Source organism: Saccopteryx leptura, chromosome 2 (genome assembly GCF_036850995.1).
Source record: "Saccopteryx leptura isolate mSacLep1 chromosome 2, mSacLep1_pri_phased_curated, whole genome shotgun sequence".
In the NCBI taxonomy this organism is placed as follows: domain Eukaryota; kingdom Metazoa; phylum Chordata; class Mammalia; order Chiroptera; family Emballonuridae; genus Saccopteryx; species Saccopteryx leptura.
Genome location: NC_089504.1, coordinates 246,652,896 through 246,676,644, shown reverse-complemented (window position 1 = coordinate 246,676,644; position 23,749 = coordinate 246,652,896). Strand labels below are relative to the sequence as shown.

Sequence of the window (23,749 nt, the reverse complement as noted above, 5' to 3'; positions counted from 1 at the left end):
GGTTAAAATGTCTTTTCTTATGACAAGAAAGAAAATAAAGGGAAGACAAAACAACATAGCAGCTTTCATGGAAAGAGGCTGATGATGAAGACAGGAAAGGGGAGAGAGAGAGAAAAAAAAAGAGATAGAGAGAAAGAGGGAGGGAGAGGGAGATGGACAGCAGGGAAAGCAACACAGGAACAGAGAGAATCATGTTGAACAGAAATCCTCAAGGGAGCACTTCAAGAAATGACAAGACACAGGCTGACAGACAGAGAAGCCCTTTCCCACTGAGGGGCTGGAGCCGGGGTCCTGGGGGTAGTGTTGGGGGCGCCAGGCCCTGACATGGCCGCTGGGTAGAGGACAGCACCTGAAATGGGGGTGGGAGGTGGGGCCAGGCCCTGGGGCCATGGGGGTTCACGCTGGGAGCCCCAGTGCCAGCTGACATCTTCCTGCTGGGTGCTGGGTCTAGTTGAGGGTCCCCCGGCAGTTCTCGGAGCTGCAGAGGCAGGGGATCTTGACATCCTCGATGGGGAACTTGTAGTCATAGGTGATCTCCTCATTGACATTGATGTGCTGCTTGGAGTAGATGACAATCTTCTTCTGCGACTCCACCGTGATCACCTTGGCATAGCAGTTGGGCTGTGGGCCGAGCAGGAGGGCAGGGTGAGCTGAGGGCTCCTGGGACTCCAACCCTAACCCTCTACCATGACTCCCAGGCACTGCCACCTGTTCTAGGACTCAGCTCTCCCTCACAGGCGACAAAGACCCCTTGCCTCTGATTGTAAGTAAGAATGAAGATGTTGGTACTAATAATCAATTCCTTCCTGGGACTTCAATTTCCATTTACACCACAGGTGACCCCTCACTTCTGTGCTCTAGAGAAGGGGTCAGCAAACTGCGGCCCCCAGCTGCCTGTTTCTGCAAATAAAGTTTTATTGACACAGAGCCACACTTATTCATTTACATATTATCTGTGCTCGTTCTGTTATAACGGTAGTTAAGCAGTTGCTAAGAGATGGTATGGGCCACAAAGCCAAAAATATTTACTAACTACCGAAAAAGTTTGCTGGCTCCTACTCCAGGCCCAGAAATCCTACTAGTGCCCCATATCTGCAGTTCCAGGAGACATCACTGATTCAGTAATCCCAAACCCAAGCTCTGGGGAGCATGGCACCACCCACCCAGGCTCCCAAGCCTCCACCTGTGTTCCCCTCTACCAGGGCCAGGTTGGGCCCACTGCTACGCCCAGGAGACTCTCCAAAAGGCCTCCTGATCCTGTTCATGGCTCTCCAGCCAGTGCAGCAGCCAGTCAGGCCCCCATCATCACTTGCCTGGATGGCCACGGTCCCTCCGTGTACTGAGAAAACCTACTCCTGACCCAGCTGCCAACGAGATCTTTCCCAAGGGATGGCAGATACTTTCACCCCATGGCTCAAAACCTTCCAGTGGCCTGCCCTGGCTCTGAGAGAAACTCCTCAGCTCTGTCGACAAGGCAGGGTGACTTGGCCACTCCAGCCCTGCCAATCTCATGCTCCCACCCTGCCCTCCTGCCCCCTACTCTGTCCCTACTGCCCCCGCCCCGGCCGATCCTCAAACAGGCATTCTCCCTCCCTGCTCCAGGGCCTGTGAACAGAACCCTTCCCCAATCACTACCTCACTGGGTGGTTCCCTCTCAGCCCTCAGATCTCACCAGGGAATCACAGGAACATCCCTACAGCCCCAACAATGACCAAGTCACAGCATGGCCCTCAAAGCAACCTACACGGAGGAACGGTTTTCATTCCTGTTTTACAGATTAGGAAACTGAGGCACCAAGACATTCAGTAAGTAGCTTGGTCACCCACTAAGTAGCGATGTCAAGACCTGAAACTAGGGTTGGGAGTGCTCCCCTGGTACTGTCCAGCCTCCTGTTTGAAACTGCCTCTGCTTGTTTGCAGAGAATCACCCCTGTTACCCACAAGCCCCGCCCCCAGATCTGCACCGTCCACTACCATCATCACTAGCCAGGGCACAGAGAGGGAACTCAGCATTGTGCAGGCGGGGAAAACTGAAGCTCAGAGGAGGAAGTTTCCCTGCAGGGAGCTCCCTCCCCTCCTCCTGCACCCCTGCAACCTCCCACCCCCACCTCACAGAGGCAGGAGCAGCGTGGCCCCGTCCCACACTCACGTTGCAGCTGTGGTTAATGAAGCGAGCAAAGTTGCCGCACTTGGTGGCGTCGATGATGGTGTCGTGGTCCACCCGGAACATGTAGCTGCTCCCGATGCCCTCGTCCTCATAGCGTTTTTCCCGCATGTCTGCGATCACCTGGCCGGGAAAAGGCCTCAGCACAGGTTGCGCAGGTCTGTTCCCGCCCCCGCCCCTGCCCCTGACTCCGGCTGGCCCCCGGCGGCACCTACCTGGCGGATGTTCTGGCCCACGTACTCGATGACCATCTCATCAGCCGCAATGGGCTCCATGGCAAACAGGCCCCAGTCATGAATGTGGCTCTTGCAGAATTTGAGCTTTTTCTTACGGAACTGAGGGAAGGATGGAAAGAGAGGCGCGGTGAGTGCCCTGGTCTCAAGTCCCAGGCCACCCAGCTGCCCTAATGGGGCCCGCTTCACCTTGAGCTGGTTGAACTTGAGCAGGTCGCTGTCACAGCTGCCAGTGAAGGAGGACAACAGGCGGCGCTGCTCTGAACGCCTTTCGGAGCCGGCGCGGGTGGAGGCATGCGGCTGTGCCGGGATGCTCATGCCCTGCCCAGGGGAGGAGGGCAGTGATGGGTCAGAGGAGGGCGGGGCTGCCCAGCAGAGCTGGCCCCACTGATCACTGTCCGTGTCCCCATCATGTCCTTGGCGACCCTGCCCTCAGCTCTGGGCTCCTGTCACCCCAACTTCCTTGCTCTGGCCTTATCTGTGCCTGTCCTAATTGTCACCACTCCTTCCCACCAGAATTGAACGTGCTCACGGCCCTCCAGTCTTCAAGGTAATGACACCCTTCTCCTTCTCCCTGGCCATCTTTTCCAGTCTCAGCTAGAAGATCTGCAACTGTTTCCGCTTCTCCAGTGGAAGATGAAGGCTGTGTTTACCCCAACCCCCGTGGTTCTCACCACGGCCCCTCTGCCCACTCCAAACATTCAGAATCACACCTTTGTCAACACTCTCCAATGACTTCCTTCTCTTGCCCACCCCCACCCCCTCCCTGGCCCAGCCCTTAGCACTTGGAGCTGCGCCCCACCCCACTTGCATGATCTCCCCTCCTCACCTGCAAGATCTCATTCCTACTGTGACCTGTAATTAACAACATCTCCATCCTGACAGATGTCTGCATTTAGGTCCCTGGACCAGAAGTCTCTCTCCCCATACTTATAATACATATTCTGTATATCTAACTGCCTTCCAGGCCTCAACTTTCCACAAACCCTAAAACCCAAGCCATCCCAGAGTAAAAGTGCCACCTTCCTTCCCACCTCAGTACTTGGGATCCAGCTGTCCAGTCCCCCAAACCAGAGCCATCCAATGCCCTTGTCTCATATCCAGTGCAGCTGCCAGTCCTACCAATTCAACTTCTTAATATTCTAATAGTGCCGATATTCTTTCAAACCATCCAATTTTTTCTTCACAGCCGCCTAAGTCCAACCCACCAGCACATCTGAAACAGAAACTGTAGCAACTATAGCAGTCTCCCCTCTGGACCCCTGCAGTTAACACTCTAAGCGGCAACTAGTGTGGGCTTTGAAAATCATAGACTGAATTAACCATGTCACCCTCATCCCCTCTTAAAACCCTCCTGGGGCGTGCTGTCATACATAGAATACAAGTCTAAACTCATCACTCAGCCTTCCAGGCCCTGAAACCTTCTTTGGCCACAACTAACCTTCCCTTTCTACCCATTGAGTTCCTCCCTGCCTCAGGCCTTTGGCACGTGCGACCTACCGGACTTAGTAAACCTCTGGGTTTTTTTGCAAGAGACAGGGAGAGAGATGAGAAGCATCAACTCTTCATTGCAGCTCCTTAGTTGTTCACTGATTGCTTTCTCAGATGTGCCTTGACTGGGGGCCAGTGACCCCTTGCTCAAGCCAGCGACCTTGGGCTTCAAGCCAGTGACGTCTGGGCTTAAGTCAGTGACCCTGCGCTCAAGTTGGTAAGCCCAAGCTCAAGCTGGTGACCTCAGGGTTTCAAACCTGGGTCCTCTGCATCTCAAGCTGATGCTCTAGCCACTGTGCAACCACCTGGTCAGGCTGTTTTAACTTTTTATTGCAGCCTTTTGTATTTCTCTGTGGTCTCTCCCAGTTATCCACAGGGCTTCTTTACTTCATTTAGGTCTGGCACAAATGTCACCTTCTCTGACCCCCTGGCTCACTAATCTGTAACCTCCTCTCCCATTTTCTCTTTAAGACAGCAGATACATCCTATTTGTTCACTTATTTCCCACCCCCCATTAAAATGTAAGTTCCATGAGGAAAAGGATTTTGTTCCTTAGTTGCTGTAGCCCCGGGGCAGTGCCTGGAACACAAGCACTCAATAGATATTTGCTTACTTTGAAAAAAGAATGAACGAACCTTCTGGAAATGCAAATGAACTCTCTCACATCCCTCACTAAAATTCTTCAAAGGCTCTTCAGGGGCCACCCCTCACTTCTCACACCTGAGCAGCCAGGTCATGCCCTCCATGTGCCAGCCCCTTGCTCCACAATCCCTTCTGTGGGAGGACCCCCCACACACACACACTGGCCAGGCCAGTAGGCTCCAGAGTGCCTGGGCACCCAGCAGCAGTACCTGGGTGTCTGTGGGGGGCTCATCTGTGCTGGCGCGGGTGTTGTTGAGGTATCTGATCTTGTCCTTCTTATCGATGGTGTAGAAGCCCTCGCTCCGGGCACAGCCTGTCACGTGCTCGGGGATGTCATCATCCCGTTTCTTTTTCTTAGCTGAAGAGAGGCTGGTAGGTGGATGTGGGTCAAGGGCCACGTGAACATGGTTGGAAAGCCCCTCCTGGTCCCTCATGAGACCGAACCCACCAGGCCGGCTTCTCCACCTCAGACCCATCTCCAGATGGCTGTCATACCCCACTTCACTGCCCACACCCAAACCATCTATCTCCAGGGGACTTTACTGCCCACACCCACACCACCTGGCCTGCTGACCAAGTGCTCTGCTGGCCAGAACTCTGTCAGGGGTACCTAACTGCATGGCCCTGGGTGATTTTTTTTTAAAATCTACTCTCTGCCTCAGTTTCCCCATCTGTGAACTGGGTTAACAATGATGTATCTCTGGGTGGTTACCTATGCTTAGGGTGCTAAGCAGAGTTTCTGACACAGAGCTAGTGCTCATTGTTAGTTCAGTACAGCCAGGAGGATGAGGGCTTCAACCTAAAGGTACTGTAAACAATGGACTATCACAGTAGCATGTGGTTAACCACCTGCCCCTGGATCTAGAGCTGAATATGCCTGGGTTCAATTTCAGCTCTGCTACTTTGTAGCTATGTGATTTAGGCAGGTTGCTTAACCTTTTATGGCCTTGGTTTCTACATATTTATAATAGGCATGAGACCTCCCCTCACTGAGCTATTAGAAGGTTTAGTGATGGGAGCCTGTGAAGAACAGGCCCTCGGGTTAGTTTCTGCTACCGTTATATTGTGTGAGCATGTTATTACATGTGGCCCTTGAGACCTTTTGGCTCTGGGGGTGAGCTGGGCCTGGCACAGGGGGTATGTTTGAGTGCCACTGAATCTGTATGGATCCTAGCCCAGTGCGGGCACACAGGTGACGGTGACTTGTGCTATCGCCTTTGTGGGCATTGAGGGAGACAAGCCTCAGAAAGGTAGTACTAGGAAGTATGCCTCCCACCCCGCCCCACTGACAGGATATAGGGATGGTAGACCCAGAGTGTGTCATTGAGCCAGTCCATGCCATTATCCTGCTGCAGCAACCGCTCATAGGTGACACACAGGAAGCGGATGTCCTCCTCGTCGATGCCACCATTCCAGATGTCATACAGGATGGTCATCTCCTCAAACTCTGTCCGGGGCCGGAAGAGGGGCTGTGGTGGGGAGAGCTCAGGCGAGGCCGAGGCTACCAGGTCTTCGTGGCGCTTCTTAGGTGGCCGGCGCCAGGGACCCCGCACCTTGGCCAGGTCTATGAACTCCTCAGTGACTTCGTCACGCCCACGGAGACCCAGAGGGATGCCCTCGGAGAGCCACTGGTTCTCTAGCTCCTTAAAGGGCAGCTTTGTGGGCTCAACTGGTGGTGGGGGTGGGGGTGGGGGAGGCTGAGGAGGCAGGGGTGGGGGAGGTGCCGGGATCCCCGTGTTCCGGAAGTCCAGGGTCACGGCCCGGGGGTCATGGGTGCTGGGGAAGACAGGGGTCTGTGGCTGGCCTGGCAAGAGCAGAAGGTCTCTGCCAAGGGCAGTGCCCCCTGGTGGCCGGACCAAGGGCCCATCCAAAGAGAGCATGGCAGGTGGGGATCGCCGGGGCCGGCCCGGCTTCCTCTTGATGGGGGGCGGGCAGGGGGCCAGAGAAGCAGGTAGCAGGGGTGGTAGCTGGGCAGGTGCCCGAGTCTGGGGCCGCAGGACAGGTACAGGCAACGCCAAGGGCAGGGACAGGGGCAGGGGCAGAGGGAGCGGCAAGCCTGTCTCCAGGAGCACCTGGGAAGGCAGGGGGCCAGGCCGCTCATCACGTCGGCCGGCTGGGAGGTGGCAGACGGGCAGGAGCAGGGGCCCACCGGGCTCGGGGAAGGTAGGTGTGAAGCTAAAGTCTCGGCCAGGTGTCCTTGGCAAGCCCCCACTGCTCAAGCTGGGGGACTGGGACGGGTAGGAGAAGGGGCTGCCGGGTACTTGCGGGGAGCTCAGGGACAGGCTGCTGCTCCCCGACAGCGGGGGCTCCCCGCCGGGAGTGGCCGGCATGGTCTCTGTGCTCTGTGACTTGGCCAGGCTGGGAGTACGTGGGGGCTGGTCCTCGGGAGTGGGCTCCAGAAGGACAGGTGGGTGTGGGGGGGCTGGGGTCTCCGGCTCAGGTGGTGGGCTGGGTGGCCGGGGTGGTCGAGGGGGTGGCAACGGTGGCTGCAGAGGCAAGGAGAGCAGCGTAGGGGGCTCGGGCTTTGCTTCTAGGTCCTCCCCTGCAGAGAGATGGGCAAAAACCAAGCCATTATTAGTTGATCCAAACACTTCTCAGTACCCTATTTCTACTGCCCTGCTATGTGCTTGATACCTGACCAACTCATAGCCCCAAGACCCCCAAAATTCTTCTGAGTATAAAGACTGCCCCCACCCCCCAACTTAACTACTCAAGGACTGCTCAACATGCAGCCCAGTGTTGGGTATACAGTAGGTACTTAATAAATGTTGAAGTAAATCAAAGGTGGAGACATGGTTGCCAGCCTTTGACATTGTCCGTAGAACAGTGTTTCTGTGAACAGGGAACGTCTTGTGAACCAAGAAAGTGGGCTCTACTATTAGATAAAATTCAAGACGTTTCTTTCCTGCAAGACTTGTCAGAGCCTTTAAGTTTTTCTCCTAGCATTTACCTCCACTGTCATATAATACATTTTCTAACTTATCTGCTGTTATCTACCACCCTGCCCTAGAATGTAAGGTCTACAAGGACAAATATTGTTGTTTGTTTGGTCCACTGCTGCCTTTTTAGTACTGGGGATGTAATAAAACCTCAATAAAATACTTGTGACAATATTTAAAGACCTGTGGTTATGTAGCCATATAACAGAATTAAACATGATATACAGGTTTCTTTCCTGAAGGACTTATTAGAGCTATGGACTAACCACATGTAGCTATGTGAGTTTAAATTAATTAAAGTTAAGTAACATTACAAATTTAGTTCCATAGTGCTACTCCCCACATTTCAAGTGCTCTTATGAACGATATGTCCAGTGGCTACAGTATTAGACAGGGCAGATAGAGAACATTTCTGTCACTGCAGGAAGTTCTACTGAATGGCCCTGCAAGGGCCGTTAGTAAGCTCTGTGTGGCTTTATCAGGATGGGGGACTGGGACGGGTAGAAGGGGCTGCCGGGTACTTGCAGGGAGCTCAGGGACAGGCTGCTGCTCCCCGACAGCGGGGGCTCCCCGCCGGGAGTGGCCGGCACGGTCTCTGTGCTCTGTGACTTGACCAGGCTGGGAGTACGTGGGGGCTGGTACGTCCACAGCCACTCCCACCTGGCCTAATACCCCAAAACCTCCCCCACCTCCTGTCGTTAAAACAACCGTGCATGCCTGCCCCTTTTGAGAGGGAGCATCTCGTAGGACTAACGGTCCAAGGACTGATCTGTGGGGAGATACCGACACTGAGGAATGGTGCCAGCAATGGTCCCCTACTTTGGGGAACTAACAGGTGCTAGGCACAATGCTGCCACATCACAGGTCCTCTCACTCGCTCCTCTGGGCATCACCCATCAATCCAACTTTACAGATGAGGAAACTGAGGCTTGGGAAGGTCATGTAATTTACTCAAAGGAGACCCACCCCCACTAGCCTCTGAGGGGCTGCAGGTGTTACCTTGGGTGGACTCCGGGGACGGTGGGAGGCGCGCCTCCACTTCTCCTGCAGGGGGCTCTGGAGACAGTGACCTGGTCCCTTCCTGGTTCAGACCCGGCTCCTTGAGGGGCTCAGGACAGCTGGCCGGCTCCGTCACACCCACAGGCACGGGAGGTTCTTCCAGCGTGGGGGTTCGCTCCTCGGGGACTTCATCCTCAGCCTCGATGTCCACCTCCTCTTCTTCTGTGCCCAAGGCCTTCCTCACCGGTGCCCCCACGGCCACCTCCTCCTCAAAGTCCTCATCAGGAACGGCAGGAGCCATGCTCTCATCTGTCGCTGGCTCCTCCTCTTCTTCCTCCTCTTCTTCCTCCTCATCCCCTGCTGCCAGCTCTTCTTCATCCTCCGAGGATGACGATGAGGACTCAGAACTCGAGTCAAACTCGGAAGACTCAGAACTCTCGCTGGAGGACCTGGCCTCAGCCTTGTAGGTGGCAATGCTCGCCGTCTCCTCTGGACAGGGGACAGAGGCAAGGGACTCTCTCATTATCCGCTGGGCCCCAACCAGATGCTCCACCAGAGGGCTCAAACGGGTAATACCTGGCCTGAACATGGCCCTTAGAAATATGGGGGGAATGAGTGTGTGTGAACTAGTTGTCATTTTTTAAAATTCAGGTTAAATCCCACATAACAGAAAACTATTTTAAAGCATACAATTCAGGGGTACTTAGTATTCATGATGTGTACAGCCACGGCTTGTCTAGGTAGGTCCAGAACATTGTCATGAGCTTAATAAGAAACCTATGCCCTTTAGCTCTTATACCCCTATCCCCCAACCCCTTTCCCAAGCAACCACTGGTATACTTTCTGGCTCTATGGATTTGGATTGAATTATGGACATTTCATATGAATGGGATCATATGGTATGTCGAATGTGTGTTTAATGAGTTCACATTGCAAAGGCAAGAAATTTTGTCCTGAAAGTACTGGCAGCTCTTGCTTAGGCTCTGCCCTTGGCAGAGGGACCCAGAGACACAGCCTACCCTGCTCACCTCCGTCTGAGTCTTCTTCCTTATTACTCGCCTCCGACAGGGCCACGTCTTCATCATCATTCTTAGACTCTTCCTGGCCGTCACTGTCATCATTGTCGTCATCCTGGGGGAGAGGGATGGGTAGGTGAGCCACAGGGTCCCCCTGGCCTGGCCTGGCACCCCAGGCCTCCCCAACCTGAATGGCACCTTGTCTGACGTGGATGAGGTGGAGGAGGAGGAGGAGATCTGGCTTCTGGGGACTTCATCCTCTTCCTCTTCCTCTTCCTCCTCCCCGTCTTCATCCTCCTCAGTGCTTTCCTGCTCCTCCTTGTCAGAGGCCGAGGATGAGGGTGAGGTCGTCGAGGACCCCGAGGAGGAGGATGCCGATGATGATGAGGACACCGACAATGACTCCTTCTCGTCCTCCTCCCCGCCACTGTCCAGCTCCAGTGGCCGAGCCGGGCGCCGTCGCACACCCACGCCCTTGGGATCTCGCTTGGCGAGCTCGCAGGGGGCATCTGCCACGTCCCGGTCGCGTTCACGCTCAGACTCTGTGTGGGGGGGGGAGGGTGTCAGAACTTGGCTGGGAAGACACAGGAGGAGGAGATCCCCAGATCTGGTGGCAGACAGGGGCCACGAACCTTCGTCCTCCTCATCCACTGAAGTAGAGGGCCGCAGCCGCTTCTGGTCTCCAGAGGAGGTCGTGTCCGGCGGTTCCTTCCTCTTGACCTTGAAGGACGGCAGGCGGATGGCCCCACGCAACCCAATGCCCAGGCCAAGGCCCTCATAGCCCAGGCCTTCACCCTTGCCCCATGACTCCAGCAGGCACGAGGTGATGCGGTCCTTGGGTTTCGGGCGGTCCTCGTCCTTGTGCTCGCCTGACTTCACTGGCGTCAAGGAGGCCTGGGGTGGGAGAGAAGGGGGACAGTCACATGGTTATGGTGTTGTAGTGACCCCATTGGGTGGCCCTCCCTGAGCAGCCTGCCTTCCTCCAATAGTGACAGCCACAGGGTAATTGACCACTTCCTTCCCCAGAACCAGACAGCCTTCTCTGCACACCGCTCAAGATACCTCTGGAGCTGGCCGCTTCATTGAACCTCTATTTCCTCCCCTGCCAAGCAGACTATGACAGCCACCTGTACCAGATCGGCGGCTTTCCCACGTAGAGATTGGAATGCATGAGAAACACACTGTAAGGGCACAGTTGTATGGCTAATATACAAGCTTCACAAGATGATAGTCACACCATCCTTTTCTGGGGGTATAGGGAGCAGAGTTTCCAGGGACGTGTCTTGGGAGAAGAGAGGTGCCTGGCTAGGTTCCTGCCTTCTCACCTTAGCCATCCGCTCCTTCTTGTCCCACCACTCATCGAAGGCCCGGAAGGCCACCACCTCCACCATCTTGCGGTTCAGGTCACGCTTCATGATGGCCTTGAGCTCTTTGAGCACTACCAACAGGACACCATCCACAGTGGCCTTGTGTGGGTCCTCCTGGCGTGGCATGTAGCCTGGCGGCGGCACTGATGGGTCAAACTTGGGCAGAGGTGGCCAGGGCTGCCCGCGACCCGGGCCCGTGTTACTCAGGGAAAAGGGGCTCCGGTAGGGGGGCAGATTGACAAACTGCAGCCCGGCCGCAGCAGCCATGAAGGGTGGGTAGGGGCAAGCGCCGTGGCCGGTCATTAGACGGCTTAGCATCTGGGTTTGCATCTGGAAGGACATGGGCATGCCGCCCCACTGGCCACCCAGCACGTGGCTCATGTCCACCTGCATCACAGGAAACAGCCCGGGCGGGAAAGGCGGCAGAGGTGGCAGGATGGGTGGGGGCGGGACGCCCGGTGGCGCTGGCAGCGGGGGTGGGGGGACGGTCACAGCTGGGTGGGCTGGGGGCGGTGGAGGCGGTGGAGGCGGCAGAGGTGGGGGCATGGGGAAGCCAGGCTGCGGTGGGGGTGGGGGTGGAGGCGGCGGTGGGGGCAGTGGCGGAAAACCGGGGGGCGGGGGCAGCGGCAGGTTCGGGGCCAGCACGGATGGGGCTCCCACAGCCGCTGACCCTGGTGTCACCACCATGGGTTTGGGACACTCAGCACTGGTGATGGGGGCTGAGGGCATCTCGTCATCGGAGATCTCCATGTCCTCGCCGGAGGACTGCTGGCCCTGGGGAGAAAGGGAGACAGCAGTGAGGGGGGAGCCTGGGAGGCCAGGCATGTGTCTGGAGCCCCCTCTGAACACCAGAACACTGGAGAAGGTTCCACAAGACTGTTCTGCACAACTGCACTCTGCAGCTCTGATCCTGGTCTTCTCCCTCTGCACATTTGCCTTGGCAAGTCATTTCACCTCTCTTAGCCTCAGTTTCCCCAGTGGCACATAGGGCATCATAGTACCTCCTGCCTCATGGGATTATCATGAGGATTCAGTCATTTCTCAAAACATTTACTCAGCAACATTTACTGTTCTATGTGCCAACAACAGCGATGAACAAGACAGACAAAATTCTTGCTCTCACAGAGCCAAACTTCTGGAGGGAAGAGCCAGAAGGTAACCAGGGTGAAGAGTAAACAATATCATCTGTCCTGGAGAGAAAGCAAGCAGGGAAGGGAGACAGGTGAGAATAAGAAAACAGTTTCAACTGGAGAGATTGTTTCAGTTTGTATTCAGAGAAGGTGATACTAATTATTAACAACTCTGTAGCATTTTCTGTGTGCCAGCCATCTTTCTAAGCACTCTGCATACATCAACTCAATTCATCCTCAGAAGAACCCTTAAAAATGGGCCTTTATCTCCATTTTTACTGAGAAAATTGGAACACAGAGAGCTTAAGTAACTGGCCCAAGGCCACACAGCCAGTAAGAGATGGAGCCAGGGCCCTGGCTCCAGGGTAGCTCACATGCTTAGAGTATTGTTCCGATATACCAAGGTTGCGGGTTCAATCCCTGGTCAACGGCACACACCAAAATCAACCAACGAATGCATAAATAATAAGTAGAACAACAAATTCATGTTTCTTCTCTCTTTAAAAATCAATTTGGGGGTGGATGGAGCCAGGATTTGAACCAGGAAGTAGCTTGGGAGAGATAGAAGGATGGAGCCAGGATTTGAACCAGGAAGTAGCCCGAGCCTGGGCTGCCAGCAGCCTGCTAGCCTCACCGTGGCAGAGAAAGCCAGTGGAGACGTGACACCTGAAGGGGAAGGGAGGAGTAGCAGTGCTAAGGGTACATAAATAGAGGTATGTCTTTGTGTTTCCTTCATTACTCTTTCCACCTAGTATGGGCTAGTGTGGGGCTGTCTCACTTATTGTTTTTATATTATTATTATTATTTTTTTTTTTTTCATTTTTCTGAAGCTGGAAACAGGGAGAGACAGTCAGACAGACTCCCGCATGCGCCCAACCGGGATCCACCCGGCACGCCCACCAGGGGCACCGCTCTGCCACCAGGGGCGATGCTCTGCCCATCCTGGGCGTCGCCATGTTGCGACCAGAGCCACTCTAGCGCCTGGGGCAGAGGCCACAGAGCCATCCCCAGCGCCCGGGCCATCTTTGCTCCAATGGAGCCTTGGCTGCGGGAGGGGAAGAGAGAGACAGAGAGGGAAAGCGTGGTGGAGGGGTGGAGAAGCAAATGGGCGCTTCTCCTGTGTGCCCTGGCCGGGAATCGAACCCGGGTCCTCCGCACGCTAGGCCGACGCTCCACCGCTGAGCCAACCGGCCAGGGCTTTATATTATTTTTTAAGTTGAGTTTATTGGGGTGACATTGGTTCATAAAATTATATAAGTTTCAGGTGTACCATTCTATAATACATCATCTGCATATTGTATTGTGTGTTCACCACCCCAAGTCAAGTCTCCTTGTATCACTATTTATCTCCCTTTACCCTCTTCTACCTCCCCCCACTCCCCTTTCCCTCTGGTAATCACCATAGTGTTTTTGTTTTTTGTTTAATCCCTTCACCTTTTTCACCCAGCCCCCAACCCCCCTCCCCTGATAGCTGTTAGGCTGTTCTCTATCTATGAGTCTATTTCTATATTGTTTGTTTATTTTATTCATCAGATTCCTCATTAAAGTGAGATCATATGGCACTTGTCTTTCTCTGACTGGCTTATTTCATTTAGCATAATACTCTCCAGGTTCATCTATGCTGTCGCAAAAGGTAAGATTTCCTTCCTTTTTACAGTTGAGTAGTATTCCATTGTGTAACTATACCACAGCTTTTTTATACACTCATCCACTGATGGGCACTTGGGCTGCTTCCAAATCTTGGCCATTGTAAATAGTACCGCAGTGAACATACGAGTCTCATTTCTTATCTGCACTGTAGCCTCACAATGTGGGGCTCAACTCCTGCTTCTTGACAAGTGAGGAAACTCTCAAGAGAACGGAAAGCCACTGGCCCAAGAGGCAGAGCCAGACAGAAACAGGGCTAGGACTCAAGCCCAGAATGTCCACCCAGTGAGGGGGCTGTTGTCAGGATCCGGGAACCTGGGACCTGGTAAACAGGGGAGCCAAAGATGACTCCAGCTCTACAATGGGCACTACAATGGGCAGGGGCCCCTTTACATTGGGACACAGGGGGAAGCATGGGGGGTCCACATCGGTGGAGGTGGGGCGAGAAGGCAAGCAGGGGTAGGGAGAAAAGGGTCAGGCTACAGTGTCAGGACAAGAAGCCAGAAGATACCCTGAACGAATCTGGCTGAGGAGACAGCCTTTGTAGTCTGGAAGACCCGGAAGTGTGTTTGAAGGCTGAGGGAGCACGGTCTACGCAGGCTGTAAGGTCAGAAGTCAGCCTGCAGATGAGGGAGGCCTCAAAGGAAAATGGGGGGGATACACCAAACTTATGGCAGCAGCAGGAAGCTCTGGATCTTGCTAGGTCCTCTCTATTCTCCTTCCTCCATATCTCTCCCTCTCTCTCTTTCTCCCTCCCTCCTTCCCTCCCTCCCTCCCAGGGTCCCTGAACACATGCTGAGAGAGGGGCTGGCAGGCTCAGCCTGGTATTCAGCGACAGCGCCCAGCAAAACCGAGGCAGCACGCAGTGGGTTAACTAGGCTGAGAGGCCAGCCAATCAGGAGACCGGGACCTGCGCTACAGCCCTTGGTCAGCCCCTCCCTCCACCCCTTGGGCGCCTAGGGGTGAGAACCCATAGGAACTAGCCGCAGAGCGCCCAGCACCAACCCACCAACCCGCGCAGTGCCTGGGGCTTTCCTTGCGGCACCTCCCTTAGAGACAGTCTGAGACGACAGGTGCATTCACCATCCCATTTTACTGACAACGAAACTGAGACTCAGAGAGGGAAAGTGCCTTCCCCAAGGTCACAGAACCAGTGAGTGGCAGAGCTGGCAGTCAAGGCCCAAGGCCTGGAGCCTGCAGTTTTAACCACCAGTCTCCGGGAAGAAAAGGAATCTACCCCCGCCAGCCCTCGGCGGGCCGACGTGCGCTCTCTCCAGCCGCGGTTGGAACTTCGGGTTCAGTCCCGAGCAGCTGGTATGCTGCTCTCCCGGCTGCCAGCAGGGGGCTCCCGAGCGCCAACCCAGAGGTTATCAGGACTCCCAGGCTTCCCTGGGCTAAGATCTTCAGGCGTCTGGACCTCAGCTTCCCCTCCCCTACAGCGACAGGGTGGCAGAGCCCGATCCCTCCGACTCCTCTGTGTCTCCCAGTCCTGGACCCGCTGGCCAGCATGGTAAACATCCTCTAACCCCAGGCAGCAGAGACGAAGGAGAGGGAAGAAAGCAGTGCCGGCAGCCCCCACCTCTGCACACCTGTCAACGCCCCCTTCTTGGACCCCTTGGCACCTGAAACCACTTCCCCAGAACTGCCTGGAGGCCCTCTGGAGCCCCAGCCAGCTGTAGTCCCCTCCTGGGCAGACCAAGTTCTTCTCTGTTCCTCCCTGAGGCAGCCAAACCTGCCTAATCAAAGGGCCTGGGAAAGGGGCACCCCCTTCCCTGCCGCCCACAGCGGCAGGGAGCTCTGTCTAAGCCTCTGGCTGCTCAGGTCTCCGGGAGGGGGGAGGGCAGGAGCTGGTGTCTGGACCAGGAGGGGGGAGGAGAGGAGTTGAGGACAATGACCTAATACCCCCCTCCCAGAGAATATGGCACATAGCAACCCTCCACCCCCAATCCTGAGGCAATGAGACCCCAGGAGAGGGTGAGGAGAGTGGAGGGTGGACCCCTTGGCCTGCTCTTGGCTATGGCCCTCCCCCTTGGCTAGCCCTTAACCCCTTCACTACTGGAGCCAGAGAAGGGAAGTTTCAGTGTCCGCCCTGCCTGCCTGCCAAGGTTCTCCATCCCTTTCAAAGGCACCAGGTTGGAGGAGACTGTGCTCCAGAGCTCCCACCTTCTCTCCAATCTTCCTGAGCCTCAGGACCAGTCCTGACCATCCTCAAGCCACCCAAGAGAGAAGAGGGCCCGGAACCATTACCACAAACTGTACTCTCTGGGATCTCAGCAAACTCCTACCAAAGGTCAAGTCAGAACTGAACCCCAGGAAGAGCCCTGACATCCCGCACCTAACAGGGAGAGAGCAACGGAACTAGGTCATGTTTCCCTTCTCTTAATGGCTGCTAGGGAGCTCAGAGCCAAACCAGCTGCTCAGTCAAAGCCTGGTGCTTTCTGTATCCTCTTTTTACTCTCTCCATATATTGACCTGTTATTTTGGCTGCCTAGCCCTGTTGCTTCTATGTCTTAGCTAGTTTTCCAAGAGGATCATGTTTCGAAGGGGCAAAGAGGGAGACACAGACAGAGATAGACAGACATGGTGGTACCTCATCCATCTTCTCTGAGGTTGGGGTCCTGTCTCCAGCCAGGTCCAAGGCCACCTCAGTTGTTGGGCCCAGAAGACCTGTAGGGTCCGGGGGGCCTGGCTCGGGAGGGGGCCGGGGCCCCAGCCCCAGGTCGAGCTCATCGTCTTCATCGGAGTCCGGCAGTGGCGTGGGGCTGATATCCTCCAGGCCAGTGCTGGAGGGGCGTGAGGAAGGTGGTGTGGGGCCTCGAAAGCCAGGCTGGGAGTTAGTGCCGAAGGGGGCTAGTGGGGACAGCTGGGAGGAGGAGGAGGAAATGGGGCTGCCCTCCATCTGCAGCTCCGTGTCCGAGTCCTGCTCTGGGAGGAAGGGCAGCTTAGTGCGCTGCTCCTTCAACAGCATCTCGATGCGCGAGTCCAGGCTGTCGTGGGGCTTCTCCAGCCCTGCAGGGGACGACTCCAGCGTCGGAGTGCCCGGACTGTCACAGGGCTCGGGGCTCCAGCCGAAGGTTGGCCGGCCACCCAGCTCCATGCTGTTGGTATCAGGGGGCGGCGTGCCGGGCGGCGTGCCTGGCTTCTCCTTGGCAGGGGGGTCTGTGGGCAGCGGGGGTGGGGGTGCAGGTGCTCTCCGGAATTCTCCACTGTCACGGGCCCCAAAGGCGGCTGTGGTGGTAGGTTCCTCGAGGGCTGGGGGGAAAGGGTGCACAGGGGTCTGATAGGGAGAGAAAGCCGACTTGAACGTGACTCCAGGAGTGGGGGTTGCTGGGGCAGGGGGTGGAGTGTGGGCAAAAGTGGCTGAATCCTGTGGCTGGGCCTTGAATGGTGGGCCGCCGCCAGCCCCACTGCTGCTGACTGTCCCGAAGGGGAGGTCCACGGAGCCCCTGAAGGCAGCTGTGGCCCCCGCCACCACAGTGACTGCAGAAGAATTATGGACATAATGGTGCTCATGGCGGCGGTTGTAGGCATCCGTAAACTTGCTCTCGTGGCGCCGGGCCTTGAAGGTCACTGTGGGGTCCTGGCTAAAGAGGTAGGAGGGTGTGGGCTGGCGGCTGGAGTAGTTGGAATCCTGCGAGAAGGGGGTGCCCAGGCGTGGGGTGAGCGGTGTGCCCTGTCCATAAGAGTTCGGTGTGTCCAGGCGACAGCTGGAGTAAGCAGTGTCCTGGGAGAAGGGTGTCCCGCCGCTGTTTGGGGTGACAGAGGAGGAGCCAGAGCCACAGCCAGCAGACAGGCCACCATCCTTGAGGCGCTTTAGGGCATCTGACAACTAGAAAGAGAGAGAGAGGGAGGGAAGGAGGGAGGGAGGGAGGGGGAGAGAGAGAGAGAGAGAGAGAGAGAGAGAGAGGTGTGAGAGGATGTGCAATGGAGTCCGGTTCTTCTCCCATCTCCCTCTGGAGCCCAGAGCTCAGAGCCAAACTGGTTGCTTTCAGAAAACTGCAACATGGTCAAGGTTGGTGGGGGGACGACTGAAGAGAAGTGTCTGGGGGGTCCTAACCTTTCTCTACTCCTGGCTAGGCCAGTTATCCTCAGGGACTCTCAAGGGGTTTTTCTAATCCCTGAAGTAGGGAGAAGAGAGCATCCTGACATCTCCGTCTGAACTGACATTTTCTCCCTGTCTCCGGCTGGCAGCAATCACAGACCTTCCAGGCAGGGGTGGCAGGGGTGGCAAGGCAGCAGGGAGAGCTACAGTCTTGGGAGTGGGGAGGGGCCTCCCAGTGTTTTAGGATTTAAATAATATGACATGATAAATTTGCCTGATGAAAAACCCATCTGACCAGCAAGTGCACAAAGTCTCTCCATTCCAGAAAAGCTACCTCTGAGGAGGGCTGGGCTGGGCCCCCTCAGGTGAGTGTCCTGGGAAGCAGGGATCAGGGAGAAGTCAGCCTTGCTCTGGAAGGAGAGACGTGGGCGCAGGGGTAGGGGGAGCCCAGGACACTGGATGCAGCAGTTTCAGCATCAAGGGGTTCAGGGAGGGCTCTGGGCCTGTGGGAAACCAGCCTGCGTGTTGCCAGGCTCCTTCTTCCTAGGCCCTGATGTCCAAAGCTGGAGAGGGTAAAATGCGGGTGGGGCCAGGTCAAGGGGCTGGTGATGGGGGGGAGGGAGGAAACTGATGGTGCTCAACCCACCTGCAGGGTCTCGTTCACTAGCGGAGAGACAGCATCCAGCTCACCCACAGGGAGGGTCTGGGGTGTGTATCGGCCCGTGACCAACAGTTCATAAAACCGCATTCGGGTTTCCCCTGCGGAGGACAAGGGAGGTAGGGTTCAGCCAGGTTCCTGGATGGGGTAGGACCCACAAGCTGGCTTCCCTGTGGGTCCCTGAGACACCAAGCCTGGGGAAGCTATATGACCATAACCAAGTTCCCACCTGCCTTTATATCTCAATCAGGAGTCCTAGGTGCTCCACAAAGCTACTGAACTGTATGATTTTTCTCATTCTGAGACTCAAAATGTAATGCCTCATGGGGCTGGAATTCCCCCAAATACAGAAATGCCATCTCCAACACAAAGCCCCTTCCTGTCACCTGGATGTCCAAAGAAAGAGTCAGGTCTTCCACACCTGTCCTTTTACCTTCCCGTTTAAGTCAGGGCCTGGGAGCACGTGGAGAGGAGAGGTTTGGGGAGCCAGGTGACCAGCAGTTCATAAATCACACTCTAATAGCAGGTTCCAGTGAACTCCGCAGGCCTCCTCCTCTGACCAGGCTCCCCAGCTCTGAGGAGCTGGTCCCACTGGGCCCTGTCTGGTAACCTACTAGCCCTCCCAGTAGAGAGAGGCCTCTACAGACCAGGGGGCCCCAGATCACTGGTATTTATAGAGCCCTGTGAAGCAGCTGCTTACATATGCAAAGGAGACGCATTCCTTGAGCTACACTTTACATTTTAGTGGTCTCTTTCTTGAAATACAAACTTAGTTTGCATTCTCTAAGGGCCCCTCTAGCCTCCCCCCCCCCCAAATGAAATTTTGATGAGAGCTGGTTGCTCTTTGGAATGGGGAGGGGTTCACATTTACTTCTCAGGACTGCAGCCACCCAAGGGGCATGTAGACTCAAAAGGGTCTGGACTCCTCTCACAGAGACTGAGAAACTAGAGCTGGCAGTGAAGAGGGCTGTGCCTTGGATAGGAACCTAGACTTGTGCCCTTAGGAGACTCAGAACTAGGTAGAACTCAGCAGAGTTTATGGGACAACAGTGCCCGCCAGGACCAGCATCTCTCCACAGCACCCCAACCCCAACAAGATCTGAGAGACTCAGTCAATATGCATTCATTATTAAAAACAAAGATTTAGAGTTTTCTGTCTCGGGTTTTGTGTGCCCTGGTAGCTCACAAAACCCCCTGGAAGTCTCCCACTTAAGCCCACCCAGAGACCTCAAGGGGCTCTGGATCAAGTCACAGTATCTACCCAGTCACAGTGTCTGCCTAGTCCTCAGAGTGCCCAGGACATATCTCATCACCTTCTAGCTTGGTGGGAACTAGAGGCCTTGCTCACCCCTCCAGCCAACATTCAGGAGCCTGCAGGGACCCAGAGGGTGGGAGGTGTGGCCTCCCCAGCAGGCCTCTCCCACTAGCCAGCAGGGTGAGAGTGAGCACAGAGCCTGGGAGGTGCTGCTGTCTCTTTAAGAGAGAGGAGGGAAGAGACGGTGTCAACCCTAGAGCACCCAGAACAGCCCGCCTGGCACTATCTGGAACATTATCAATGAAACCACACTCTGGGCCCAGATTGGTTCCCCTTCCAGGGAGAAGGGGTGGCATGGAGTGGGGAGCTGGATCCCTAGAGAGCTCTCTTTTTAGTTGAGGGACCTACTCCTTATGCATTTAAAGACATCCTAGTGACTCTCCTTCAGCTCCCCCTCACAAATAAACAAACCTAGACTCCACCCCTCACACAAAGGGCAACACTGGGAACTGTCTAAACCCAGGCCACCAGGGCTCTAGAGAGGCCTTCTCTGGTGTCAGCAGTGGGGGAAGCCTCCAGGTGGTCCCGAGGGGTGCAGTGGCCAAGGACCCACACATTTGGTAAATTATAGCTTGTCTCCTAGCAACAGACAACATATTTAGCTGCATGTGACTCTACCCACAGGAAGGGGGGGAGGTTGTACTAGGGCACCCAAGGAAGAGTGAAGGGGTCCCCAACACTGCAGGAGGGGCTCTTGGAGGAAAAAGAGCCACACTGATCAGTCTTGAGCTCCTCGGTGGTGTCCTGAGCCGGCCTGCACTCACCTTTGGTGTCCAGCTCCACGTGGATGATATTGCCCATGACCGAAGTGCTATGCAAGTGCTGAACCGCCTCCTTGGCTCCCCGGACGGTGGCAAAGACCACCTTGGCAATGCCCAAGTGCTTCTTGGTCTTGGGGTTGTACAAAATCTCCACCTCCTCCACTTCCCCATACTTTTTGCACATATCCCTCAGGAAGTTTTCTCGGATGTTATCATTCAGTTTGGCAAATGTCACCTGCTTCGGAGGCACCGGGCCCACGTAGAACTCATCGATCTGGCAGGAGATGAGGGGGAAGGGAGTTTGGAGAATATTGAAATCAAAGGGAAAACACAACATTCCCCACTGGCCTGCCTACTCTAAACAATGAAAGGTAAAAAAAATTTAAAAAAAAAAAAAAATTTTTTTTTGGAAAAAAAAAAATGCACGCGGGCGGGCCCGGGAAGCGGAGGATTAAATCGTTTGGAACGTGGAAGTCCTCTGGGTTCGAAAGGAAAGGGGAAAAAGAAACAGTTTCTCTTTACCCACACCCCCATTCTGGCCTTCTCTCCCTGCTGCCGGGTCAGAGGCGACCCCTTGGGTTAGGAAACTGTCCCTCTAAAGCTACAAGGCTGGGAAGGGGGGCGGGTCCCGGGGCCAAGCCCCCGGACTGGCAGGAGTGAAGTGGGGACCCAGAGCCCCCAGCTGGGCGGGCAGGACATTGTATCAGCACCTTGATTACAGTATCACCGCAGTGTTACTCTGTTTACAGTAGCTCAGAGAGACGCCCCTCTCGCAGCAATTCCCCCCTCCCCGCCAAAACTTCCCGGTCCCGAACGGCGGGAACTCAGAATCCGGGTGGGCTCGGTCAGGACTGGCGTTATTTTCGAACTCGGGGAGAGGGAGGAGGGACCACTGGGACAGGGGGGTCCTACCTTGAATTTGGGCACCGACAGCTCCAGCTCCTTGTTTTTGGTCCAGATCCCGACCACCCGGGGATCTTCGACAATATCCACCGGGCGGTTGCTGGACATCTGTGGGGAGAAATGGGGGAAGGGGCGGATGGGAGGGCCGGTCCCATTCCCCAGGGGCAGAAGCAGGTCCCCCCCCCCTCCCACTCCAGGCACTTGTCAAACTCGAGGGCTGGGGACCAGGCTGACAGTTGGCCGGGTGGTCGGGACGGGGGTCTTCAGGCCACTCGGACCCTTCTCCTTGGGCACGGCTGAGGGTGGGTGGGGGCGGCGGGAGGCGCGCCGGCTACTCACCGCCAGGCTGAAATGCTGCCCATCGTAGCGGTACAGTTTATGGTGTCCCTTTTTCAGAGCCGGGTCAATCATCAACTTGTAACTTCTCCAATGGTGGTTCCTCCTCTCGCCCGAAGGGCCGGGCTGCGGCGGGGGCTGCTGGTGGTGGTGGTGGGGGTGACTGTTCTCCATGCCGTTAACCCAACCTGAAAATGAGCAAGTTGTTGTCGCCGCCGCCGCGGCGGCCGCTTCTACACACACGCGAAAGAATCAAATCGTCCAGCCTTCACCCCCTCCCACCTTACCAGCGCGCCCCAAAAGGCGCTGTCTCCTTGGCTCCCCCCAAAATAAGAATGGAGCGAGAGAATAACCCTTCCGGGAGAATTAGAAGCCCGCCCGCTCGGCCACCGTCTCAGGACGGCAGCAAGGGGCTCCCGGGGGCCCCCGGTGCAGGCTGGCGGGGCCCGGGGCGCCGGGAGGACGTGGGCTCCGGCCCATGGTGCCCGCCCGGCCTCCTGGCGTGGCGCGCACTCACTCGCTCGGCCCGGCTCGGGCGCCGGGCTCGCGGCAGGCCTGGCGCCGCCCGCCCGCCCGCTCGGCTGGGGCCCCGGGGCCGGGGGCTCGAGCCGCGGGGCTGCCGGCCGCGGCCTCTCCCTTCCCTAGCCGCGCTTACATCCCCGCCGGGCGCCGGCCTCCCTGCGCCGCCAGCCAGTACATGGTGTCCCCCGCGGGAGCCGAGGCCGGGGCTGCCGGACGGGGGGCCGGGAGGGGGGAGCGCCGCCGCCGCGGCTGCCGGGCCCGGAGCTGCTGCCGCCGCCGCTGTTGCTGCTGCTGCTGCTGCCCGGGAGGCGGCTGGCGGCGGAGGCTCGGCTCCCAGTAGCCGCACATCCCACAATACACCGCTAAGGAGCCCGACCCGAGCGCTCACCCTCCTCCTCTTCCTCCTCCTCTTCCTCCTCCCCTCGCCTTCCTCGCCGCTTCCCCAGGCACTCTCCCGGCGGCGGCAGCTGCGCCGCCAAAGCCCCGGGCCCCAGCGGCCCCCCACCCCTCACTTGCGCGCTCCCACACTGCCTCCCCCCTCCCCAGGGGGAGGCCTTTTAATTTATTTATTCTGCTGGGACCTAGGTGGGGGTCTTGGCGGGCGAGGGAAGGGGGGTCTCCCCGGACTCTACCTCCCGCCGCTGAGGCTACCCTCCGAGCCGCGGTGTGCGCCTCCGGCCTCCACAACTGTTTCCAAACTGCCAAGGCCGGAGGTGGGCTCGTGGGGGCTCAGGGGACAGGACTGGGGTTTTGGGGTGTAATTTTGTGTCTGGAGGCTTGAGCCGCGGGGGGAAGCAAGACGGCTCAAGACGAGTTGCAATCGAGGTATCTCTGCTCTGGCTTCCTCTTCAGCCCCGCGACCCCCTTCCTCCCCCCCCCCCCCCCTCCCCGGAGCAGAGCTAGCGAGGGGAAACCAGGATTTTAACCAAATTAGCATTCACATTCCTAGGAGGATGCAGCCTTCGCCTGGACCGAGCTGATAGGAGCTTTTTGCTCTGTTTTTATTTTTGGAGAGCAGCGCCCTGTAATTGTCCACAACACATGCTTCTCTCCCCCCACCCCTTCCTCAAGCCACCAGCAGAGGAGTCCCCCTTTTTTGCATTTATCTTTTCCTTCCCCTTTCTTTATTAAAGGTCCGGGAGTGGCGGCGGCCAATCAGCGCGCAGCTTCCATCTTGTGAGTTCAACTCCGAGGCTCCTGGGCGTCGCGAAGACGCATTTGCAGCCCCCTCTGCCTCTCATATCGGGTGGCCGAGGCGAGAAGCCACCTCGCTGGGGCTTCATAGCGGTGTATTTCATATTGGGGCTCTTTTCGGGGTTTGTAATTTGGCCGTGGGTAGGTAATTGGCTGGAGCAGGGCGGTAGGGCGCGGCAGCCAATCAGCGCGCGGCTTCTATAGGGCTTGAGTTATTAGACGCTGATCTCAAAACATCCTTCATCAGACACCAAGGAGAGGCCAACAGATGAGGGGAGCCATTTTTCTGCAATGGAATTAAATGGCCAAGTGGGTTTTTCCTTTGTTGCAAATGGGGAATGTTTTTCCTTTGACTCCACCATCCAGTTCAGGACGCCTCAGTGTTGTGTTT

The 23,749-nt window shown here is 56.4% G+C and overlaps 1 protein-coding gene across 4 annotated transcripts; it reads right to left on the bottom strand.

Moving 5' to 3' along the window:
• Positions 1-435: 435 nt before the first annotated feature.
• Positions 436-22,571, bottom strand: SETD1B (SET domain containing 1B, histone lysine methyltransferase). 4 transcript variants are annotated; one of them, XM_066371023.1, is made up of 17 exons: positions 22,553-22,571; positions 21,646-21,830; positions 21,316-21,414; positions 20,407-20,677; positions 18,316-18,428; positions 16,218-17,456; positions 10,809-11,624; positions 10,116-10,377; positions 9,682-10,025; positions 9,496-9,598; positions 8,468-8,956; positions 5,820-7,071; positions 4,739-4,898; positions 2,586-2,717; positions 2,379-2,498; positions 2,149-2,286; positions 436-621 (listed from the first exon to the last, which is right to left on the bottom strand). In XM_066371023.1, the coding sequence occupies exons 2-17, from the start codon at positions 21,814-21,816 to the stop codon at positions 448-450; spliced, it is 5,883 nt and encodes a 1,960-aa protein (XP_066227120.1). In that variant the 5' UTR covers positions 21,817-21,830; positions 22,553-22,571; the 3' UTR covers positions 436-447. The 4 variants fall into 4 exon arrangements, with proteins under 4 accessions (XP_066227120.1, XP_066227118.1, XP_066227121.1 ...); XM_066371021.1 differs by lacking the exon at positions 22,553-22,571 and adding an exon at positions 22,298-22,531; XM_066371024.1 differs by lacking the exon at positions 22,553-22,571 and adding an exon at positions 22,160-22,269.
• Positions 22,572-23,749: the final 1,178 nt, after the last annotated feature.

Excerpts from the sequence above, each read along its gene's own strand:
- SETD1B (XM_066371023.1), bottom strand. The coding sequence starts at position 21,816 with ATGGAGAACAGTCACCCCCACCACCACCACCAGCAGCCCCCGCCGCAG. Across the intron at positions 21,415-21,645 it reads GGCAGCATTTCAGCCTGGCG|ATGTCCAGCAACCGCCCGGT; the intron begins GTGAGTAGCCGG and ends TTCTCCCCACAG. Across the intron at positions 622-2,148 it reads TCATTAACCACAGCTGCAAC|CCCAACTGCTATGCCAAGGT; the intron begins GTGAGTGTGGGA and ends CTCGGCCCACAG.